The 10,227-nt window shown below is 41.9% G+C and overlaps 1 protein-coding gene across 1 annotated transcript; it reads right to left on the reverse strand.

Moving 5' to 3' along the window:
* Positions 1-4,684: 4,684 nt before the first annotated feature.
* LOC143794686 (olfactory receptor 11L1-like) lies at positions 4,685-9,297 on the reverse strand. The gene is made up of 2 exons (XM_077280968.1): positions 8,392-9,297; positions 4,685-4,720 (listed from the first exon to the last, which is right to left on the reverse strand). The coding sequence occupies exons 1-2, from the start codon at positions 9,295-9,297 to the stop codon at positions 4,685-4,687; spliced, it is 942 nt and encodes a 313-aa protein (XP_077137083.1).
* Positions 9,298-10,227: the final 930 nt, after the last annotated feature.

Here is a 10,227-nt window from a genome sequence, read left to right on the forward strand (position 1 = left end):
AAGTGAAAAAAAAAGTTAAAAAAAAAAAAAAAAAGTTTAAATCGCCCCCCATTAAAAATAAAATAACAAATACACATACTTGGCATTGCCGCATTCAGAATCGCCAGATATATCAATACATAAAAATAATTAATCTGATCGGTAAATGGCGTAAAGTGAAAAAAAACAAAAAAAAAAACGGCAGAATTACTTTTTTGGGCCACTGCAATAAAATGCAATAATGGGCGATAAAAAGATCACATCTACACCAAGATGGTATCAATAAAAATGTCAGATCGGCATGCAAAACATAAGCCGTCACCCAGGTCCAGATTACAAAAAATTGAAAACGTTACAGGTCTTACAGGTGTAACAGAAATTGGCAACTTTTTTTTTTCCTCTTTTGACAAACTTTGCATTTTTTTTTCACCACATAAATAAAAAAGAACATATACATGTTAGGTATCTACGAACTCGTAATGACCTGGAGAATCATTTGGGCAGGTCAGTTTTAGCATTTGGGGAACATGATAATGAAAACGACCAAAAACATTTGTAGAATTCCATTTTTTTGCAATTTCACCGCACTTTGAATTTTTTTCCCATTTTCCAGTACACTATTTGGTAAAACCAATCATGTCATTCAAAAGCACTACTCATCCTGCAATAAACAAGCCCTCACATGGCGATATTGATGGAAAAATAAAAAGTGGGTATGTATGATTGGGAAACACCTTTATTTGGGAAATTTGTATGCGCTCGCACTGCAGTGCATAGACTGTGCGCCGATCTCCCAGCCCACATCCTCATACAAGCTGTGAGGCTGCTGAGTTCTAATCAGGAGACCCGCAGCCCGTCCATGCACTGTGGTCCGAGCGCAGACCAATATCCACCGACAGCTTCCATAAATGTGCAGAAAACAGAATACAATATGCAATTTGCAATGCAATCAGAAATACAGATTATAAAAAAAGTAAATCTGGTTTCAATTATTTTAAAAAATGTACTTCGTATGTCACTCATTCCCTTAAAGAAAAAGAAAAATATACCTAATAAGAGTATTGGGTATTTTAACAAATATTTAATAGGTTAGAGTAGAGTAGGGCCCGGCCAAAAGAGTCTACCATGTCGTGGTGGCGGCTTAAGAAATCTTTTGGCCAGAACAAAAGCTGATGGCTATATATATGATCTGGGAACTGTTAATGTGTGATTGGTGAGGACGTGGTGCAGAAGTGGAGTTTTTCCAAGAGTGGGCAATGGGACTGTGGAAGATTGGAGGGGTGGAGGCGGAGCTGGGGTGGAGCCTGGGCGGAGTCTCAAGGAGGCCCAAAAATGTTTACAGTATGGGGCCCTGAAATTCCTAGTGGCAGCCCTGCTTGCAGCGCTGGAGTCCTGGGTTCAAATCCCACCAAGGACAACATCAGCAAGGAGTTTGTATGTTCTCTCCGTGTTTGCGTGGGTTTCCTCCGGGTACTCCGGTTTCCTCCCACATTCCAAAGACATACTGATAGGGAATTTTGATTGTGAGCCCCATTGGGAACAGTGATGATAATATGTGCAAACTGTAAAGCGCTGTGGAATATGTTAGCGCTATATAAGAATAAAGATTATTATTATTATTATTTGTCAAGATAACACAATCTGCCAGGACAGTCAGGTGTCAGATTACACCTCCTATTATACTGTATTGAGAGGGGAGGAGTAGAGAGAGAAAGCAGTCAGATAGAAACAAAGAAAGATTGTGCTGAGCTTTCTAACAAGTCTTTTACCCCAACCCCAAAGTTGGATTCACAATGCTAAGTACTGCTGCATAATTTCCTCCATGTTTCTTGTGTTCTTAGTATGCAAAGTAAGGAATGAAGAGAAGGAATACCTCTCTGTGTACTGTAGACAGTATGGGAAACATCATAGCAGCAAGTTTCCTCCCACCATCTCAAAGTCAATTGCAAATTAAGCAGTAGAATCTGAATAAGGGAAAATTGATGAAAATGCAGGATATTAGACAAAAGTGGCTATAAATAGTGTAATTCCTTTATGTATACACACAGGATATATTATTCTAAAAGGTTGCTTGAAATTACAATTACCCTTTAATGCTTCAGCATCCCAACACATTTTGAGCAACTGTAGTGTTATGACCTGGTGGGTACGGAGCAGTACTGAGATGACCTGGTGGGTAAAACAAATAATGTACTAGCTCTGAGGAGGTGGTAGCTTTACTGACCGCAATCCCTACTCCTAACACCAACACTAGAAATAGCCGTGGAGCGTTCCTATCTCTGCCTAGACGCCTCTTCACAGCCTAAGAACTAGCTACCCCTGAAGATGGAAACGGAAAACTATCTCGCCTCAGAGAAACCCCCAAAGGAAAGATAGCCCCCCACAAATATTGACGGTGAGTGGAGAGGGAAATGACAAACTCAGAAATGAAACTAGATTTAGCAAAGTAGGCCAATACTATCTAAATAGACAGAGATAGAAAAGGCTACTGTGCGGTCAGTATAAAAACTAAATGTCCACGCAGAGTTTACAAAAATAACCTCCACACCGACTCACGGTGTGGAGGAGCAAATCTGCGACCCCAGAGCTTCCAACTAGCCGGAATATTTCATAATGACAAGCTGGACAAAAGAGACATAACTTAAACTGAACAGAAGGTCATAAGCAGGGAAACACCCAAAAACTAGCAGAACTTATCTTAAGCTGAAATGGACTGGCCAACAGAGAACTTCCAGGAAAGGACTGAATCCACAGGAAAAAACATTGACAGCTGGCATCAGCTACAGCCTAAAGCCCAGTTAAATAACAAGGCCAGGGAACCGATTAGTGAAAGCAGCTGCTAAGTTCCACTCGAAACCACCAGAGGGAGCCCAAGAGCAGAACTCCCAAAAATACCATTAGTAACCACAGGATGGAGCCCAAGAACGGAATTCACAACAGTACCCCCCCTTGAGGAGGGGTCACCGAACCCTCACCAGAGCCCCCAGGCCGATCGGGACGAGCCAAATGAAAAGCACATACCAAATCGGCAGCATGGACATCGGAGGCAAAAACCCAAGAGTTATCCTCCTGGCCATAACCTTTCCACTTGACCAGATAATGAAGTTTCCGCCTTGAAAGACGAGAATCCAAAATCTTCTCCACCACATATTCCAGCTCCCCCTCAACCAACACCGGAGCAGGAGGGTCAACGGAGGGAACCATAGGCACCACATATCTCTGCAACAAAAATCTATGGAACACATTATGAATGGAAAAAGAAGCTGGAAGGGCCAAACGAAAAGACACCGGATTGATAATTTCCGAAATCCTATAAGGACCAATAAAATGAGGCTTGAACTTAGGGGAAGAGACCTTCATAGGAACATGACGAGAAGACAACCAGACCAAATCCCCAACCCAAAGCCGGAGACCAACGCACCGACGGCGGTTAGCAAAACGTTGAGCCTTTTCCTGAGACAATGTTAAATTGTCCACCACATGAGTCCAAATCCGCTGCAACCTGTCCACCACAGAATCTACCCCAGGACAGTCCGAAGGCTCAACCTGCCCTGAAGAAAAACGAGGATGAAAACCGAAGTTACAAAAAAAGGCGAAACCAAAGTAGCTGAACTAGCCCGATTATTAAGGGCAAACTCGGCCAACGGCAAGAAGGTAACCCAATCATCCTGATCAGCAGACACAAAGCATCTCAAATAGGTTTCCAAGGTCTGATTGGTTCGCTCCGTCTGTCCATTTGTCTGAGGGCGAAACGCCGAAGAAAAAGACAAATTAATGCCCATTCTAACACAAAAGGACCGCCAAAACCTAGAAACAAACTGGGTACCTCTGTCAGACACAATATTCTCCGGAATACCATGCAAACGAACCACATGCTGGAAAAACAAAGGAACCAAATCAGAGGAGGAAGGCAACTTAGGCAAAGGTACCAAGTGGACCATTTTAGAAAACCGGTCACAAACCACCCAGATGACAGACATCTTCTGAGAAACAGGAAGATCAGAAATAAAATCCATGGAAATATGCGTCCGGGGCCTCTCAGGGATAGGCAAAGGCAAAAGCAACCCACTAGCACGAGAACAGCAGGGCTTAGCCCGGGCACAGATCCCACAGGACTGCACAAAAGAATGCACATCCCGTGACAAAGAAGGCCACCAAAAGGACCTGGCAACCAAATCTCTGGTACCAAAGATCCCAGGATGACCGGCCAACACCGAACAATGAATCTCAGAAATCACCTTACTAGTCCATCTATCAGGAACAAACAATTTCCCCACAGGACAGCGGTCGGGTCTATCAGCCTGAAACTCCTGAAGCACCCGCCGCAAATCAGGGGAGATAGCAGAAAGAATCACCCCCTCCTTGAGAATACCAGCCGGCTCACGGATTCCCGGAGAATCAGGCAAAAAACTCCTAGACAGGGCATCAGCCTTCACATTCTTAGATCCCGGAAGATACGAGACCACAAAATAAAAACGGGAGAAAAACAAAGACCACCGAGCCTGTCTAGGATTCAACCGCTTGGCAGACTCAAGGTAAATCAGATTCTTATGATCGGTCAAGACCACAACACGATGCTTGGCTCCCTCAAGCCAATGTCGCCACTCCTCAAATGCCCACTTCATAGCCAACAACTCCCGATTGCCGACATCATAATTACGCTCAGCAGGCGAAAACTTTCTGGAGAAGAAAGCACACGGTTTCATCAAAGAACCCTCAGAACTTCTCTGAGACAGAACAGCTCCTGCCCCAATCTCAGAAGCGTCAACCTCAACCTGAAAAGGGAGAGAAACATCTGGCTGACGCAACACAGAAGCAGAAGTAAAACGACGCTTAAGCTCCTGAAAGGCCTCCACAGCCGCAGAGGACCAATTCACCACATCAGCACCTTTCTTGGTCAAATCGGTCAGAGGTTTAACCACAGTAGAAAAATTAGCAATGAAGCGGCGATAAAAATTAGCAAAGCCCAAAAATTTCTGAAGGCTCTTCACAGATGTGGGTTGAGTCCAATCATAAATAGCCTGGACCTTAACAGGGTCCATTTCAATAGCCGAGGGAGAAAAAATGAACCCCAGAAAAGAAACCTTCCGAACTCCAAAAAGGCACTTAGACCCCTTTACAAACAGTGTATTAGCACGAAGAATCTGAAATACCATCCTGACCTGCTTCACATGAGACTCCCAATCATTGGAAAAAAACAAAATATCATCCAAATATACAATCATGAATTTATCCAGATACTCCCAGAAAATATCATGCATAAAGGACTGAAACACAGATGGAGCATTAGAGAGCCTGAAAGGCATCACAAGATATTCAAAATGGCCTTCGGGCATATTAAATGCTGTTTTCCATTCATCACCCTGTTTGATGCGGACAAGATTATACGCCCCTCGAAGGTCAATCTTGGTAAACCAGCTAGCCCCTTTAATCCGAGCAAACAAATCAGAGAGCAAAGGCAAAGGGTACTGGAATTTGACTGTGATCTTATTGAGAAGGTGATAATCTATACAGGGCCTCAAGGAGCCATCCTTCTTGGCAACAAAAAAGAACCCTGCTCCCAACGGTGACGAAGACGGGCGAATATGCCCCTTCTCTAAGGACTCCTTTACATAACTCCGCATAGCGGCATGCTCTGGCACAGACAGATTGAAAAGTCGACCCTTAGGGAACTTACAGCCAGGAATCAAATTAATAGCGCAATCACAGTCCCTATGAGGATGCAGAGGACTGGATTTAGGCTCCTCAAATATATCCTGGAAATCCGACAAAAACTCAGGAACTTCAGAAGAAGGGGACGAGGAAATTGACATCAGAGTAATGTCACTATGTATCCCCTGACAACCCCAACTAGTCACAGACATAGATTTCCAATCAAGCACTGGATTCTGTACCTGTAACCATGGAAACCCCAGCACAACCACATCATGCAAATTATGCAACACCAAAAAGCGAATATTTTCCTGATGTGCTGGAGCCATGTTCATGGCTAACTGTGTCCAGTACTGAGGTTTATTCTTGGCCAATGGCGTAGCATCAATCCCCCTCAAGGGAATAGGGCTCTGCAAAGGCTCCAAGGAAAAACCACAACGCTTGGCAAATTCTAGGTCCATTAAGTTCAGGGCAGCGCCAGAATCCACAAATGCCATTACAGAAAAGGACGACAATGAGCAAATCAGGGTAATAGACAAGAGAAATTTAGGCTGTACAGTACTGATGGTAACCGACCTAGCAACCCTCTTAGTTCGCTTTGGGCAGTCAGAAATAGCATGAGCAGAATCACCACAGTAAAAACACAGCCCATTCTGACGTCTGAACTCCTGCCGTTCTGCTCTTGTCAAAATCCTATCACATTGCATAGGCTCAGAACTCTGCCCAGAGGACACTTCCATATGGTGCACCACCTTACGTTCCCGTAGGCGCCGATCAATCTGAATGGCCAGAGACATTGATTCGTTCAAACCAGCATGCGTGGGAAACCCCACCATAACATCTTTAAGGGCTTCAGAAAGACCCTTTCTGAAAATAGCTGCCAGGGCATCCTCATTCCATTTTGTAAGCACAGACCACTTTCTAAATTTCTGACAATATATTTCTACTGCTTCCTGATCCTGACACAGAGCCAGCAAAATTTTTTCTGCCTGATCCACAGAATTGGGTTCGTCATAAAGCAGTCCAAGTGCTTGAAAAAATGAATCTACATTGAGCAATGCAGGATTCCCTGGCTCAAGGGAGAATGCCCAGTCCTGCGGGTCACCACGCAGCAGAGAAATAACAATCTTCACCTGCTGAATGGGGTCACCACAGGAACGGGGTCTCAGAGCAAAAAACAATCTGCAATTATTTTTATAGTTCAAAAACTTAGATCTATCCCCAGAAAACAAATCAGGGATAGGAATTCTAGGCTCAGAAACAGGAGTTTGAACAACATAGTCTTGGATATTCTGTACCCTTGCAGCGAGATGATCAACACGCGCAGACAGACCCTGAACCTCCATATCAGCACCAAGCTCCTGCACCATCCAAAAATCAAGGGGAAGAAAAAAAAAAAAAAAAAAGACTCAGAACTTTCTCTTCCCTCTTTTGAGATGCATTTAACACATTGTGGGCCAGCTGTACTGTTATGACCTGGTGGGTACGGAGCAGTACTGAGATGACCTGGTGGGTAAAACAAATAATGTACTAGCTCTGAGGAGGTGGTAGCTTTACTGACCGCAATCCCTACTCCTAACACCAACACTAGAAATAGCCGTGGAGCGTTCCTATCTCTGCCTAGACGCCTCTTCACAGCCTAAGAACTAGCTACCCCTGAAGATGGAAATGGAAAACTATCTCGCCTCAGAGAAACCCCCAAAGGAAAGATAGCCCCCCACAAATATTGACGGTGAGTGGAGAGGGAAATGACAAACTCAGAAATGAAACTAGATTTAGCAAAGTAGGCCAATACTATCTAAATAGACAGAGATAGAAAAGGCTACTGTGCGGTCAGTATAAAAACTAAATGTCCACGCAGAGTTTACAAAAATAACCTCCACACCGACTCATGGTGTGGAGGAGCAAATCTGCGACCCCAGAGCTTCCAACTAGCCGGAATATTTCATAATGACAAGCTGGACAAAAGAGACATAACTTAAACTGAACAGAAGGTCATAAGCAGGGAAACACCCAAAAACTAGCAGAACTTATCTTAAGCTGAAATGGACTGGCCAACAGAGAACTTCCAGGAAAGGACTGAATCCACAGGAAAAAACATTGACAGCTGGCATCAGCTACAGCCTAAAGCCCAGTTAAATAACAAGGCCAGGGAACCGATTAGTGAAAGCAGCTGCTAAGTTCCACTCGAAACCACCAGAGGGAGCCCAAGAGCAGAACTCCCAAAAATACCATTAGTAACCACAGGATGGAGCCCAAGAACGGAATTCACAACACTGTAGCTTCCAAATTTGTAGACAGAGTTTGGGGAAGGCCCTATTCTGTTGTAGCATGACTGTGCCTCAGTGCACTAAGCAAGTTCCATAAAGGTATGTCTGGGTTAATTCAGTTTGGAATAACTTGACAGGCTCATAGAGCTTTTACCTCAACTTCATTGTACACCTTTGGATTAAACTAGTGAGGAAATTGTGAGTCAAACCCTGCTCTTGTAGATGAATGGGCAAAAATTCCCACAGACACACTCCAAAATCTTATAGAAAGAATTCACAGAAGAGTGGAAGTTGTTATAGCTGCAAAGGGGTGACCAACTCCATATTATTGGATTTAGAATGGGAGGTCATAAAAGCTCCTGTAGGTGTAATGTGTTGGTGACTTCATACATTTATCCATATACTGTATAGTAAAGAAGCAAAATATATAAACTCTTTTGATTTTATACAGAGCAAGTGTTTATTATGAACCTTTTAATTTACTAACAGCTTTCCACAAAGCATTTTTCATTTCTTTGTTTCTTAGGCTGTAGATCATCGGGTTTAGAAGGGGGACTACAACAGAATAAAATACTGAGACTACTTTGTCAACTGGTGAGGAATTTTTAGCTTTTGGACGTATATACATGAAAATAACTGTACCAAAAAATATGCCAACAACTGCTATATGAGAAGCACAAGTTGAAAATGCTTTTTGGCGACCAAGAGAAGAGGGTATTCTCAAGATGGTGGTAACTACTGAAACATAGGACATAAAAGTAAAAAAGAAGCAACCAAGAATTACTGTCCAAGCTACTGCAGAAAATATGATCTCATTTAGCCACGTATCGGTACACGACAACTGTAACAAAGGGCTGAAATCGCAGAAGAAATGGTCTATTATATTTGGTCCACAGAAGTTTAGCTTTGACATCATAGCAGCTGGCAAAGAGATTGATGAGCAACCTGCAATCCAAGATGTTGCTGCCAGCTTACAACAGGTGGACCTGCACATAAGGTTGTTATATCTTAAAGGGTAGCAAATGGCTAAGAAACGATCATAAGCCATTATAGCTAATAAAAAATGTTGTGTGGCTCCAAGAAAGAACAAAAAATAGAATTGGGAAATACAACCAGTGGAGGAGATTGCTTTATTTCCAGTTCCTAAATCTTTAAGCATCCTGGGAACAGTGACAGTAGTATACCACATTTCTAGAAAAGAAAAGTTTCCAATAAAGAAGTACATGGGTTTGTGAAGTGATCTCTGGGATGTCACAAGGGTGATGATAAGAAGGTTTGACATCAGAGTCATTGAGTAGATAATTAGGAACAAAATGAATAAAAATAGTTGCGTATGCCTGCCAAGAGAGAAGCCCCGGAGAATGAAAGTTGACACAGAGCTGTGATTAGTATTCATTTTTGTTCACCCCGCATCTTTATGTTAAAGTCCTGAAAAGGCAAGAAGAATTGGCGCAATAAACTACATAAGTAGATTGTGAGCCCTCGCAGGCAGGGTCCTCTCTCCTCCTGTACCAGTTGTGACTTGTATTGCTCAAGATTATTGTACTTGTTTTTATTATATATACCCCTCCTCACATGTATAGCGCCATGGAATAAATGGCGCTATAATAATAAATAATAATAATAACTCAAGAAGTTAGGCAGATTATGAAAATGTATGAAGAAATACATGTCATACTATTTTCTTTTTATATGAAAGGTTTATGACATAAATTTGTTGCAATAAATCAATTCTGTCATAGTGAAAACACAGCAATTGGTTGTTGTTTGGAACTTACTTGCTGAATTATGACTTTTCTGTATTTTCTCCCCTCTTTTAAATAGAGTATAACGAAAAAGCATTTATTTTTATTAGTATTATAAGATTTATGCAATATTTCTACTTATATCTGGGACCCCAGTTGAAAAATATAGTTGCTCTTTGTCCAAACCCTATTTTAGTTTCCTTTTATATACCGTATTTGTTTTTGCAGTAAAAGGGGAGATAGGAAGTGTTAACTCATTTAGAGAAAGTGATTTATTAATCTTTTTTGTTCTGTTGAATTAAAAATTATTGACGAAAGTTATTTAAAAAAAAAGAGATGGCTAATAGTCTATAAATATATGGTGATTTAATTGTGATGTAGTTGTCAATAAAATATATAAAACTGAAGGATTTGACAAATTGACAGTAATTAACACATGAACAATTTGTGGAGCTATCTATTAATGTGGTTCCCAAAGAATTATGACACACTGAGAAATGAAAAAGGCCACAAAAACTTAATTACACTTTTACTAAGGCTTAATTTCTATTCTTGAAAGCGTAAATTTGGGTCATTTGACT

Source organism: Ranitomeya variabilis, chromosome 1 (assembly GCF_051348905.1).
Source record: "Ranitomeya variabilis isolate aRanVar5 chromosome 1, aRanVar5.hap1, whole genome shotgun sequence".
Taxonomy (NCBI): domain Eukaryota; kingdom Metazoa; phylum Chordata; class Amphibia; order Anura; family Dendrobatidae; genus Ranitomeya; species Ranitomeya variabilis.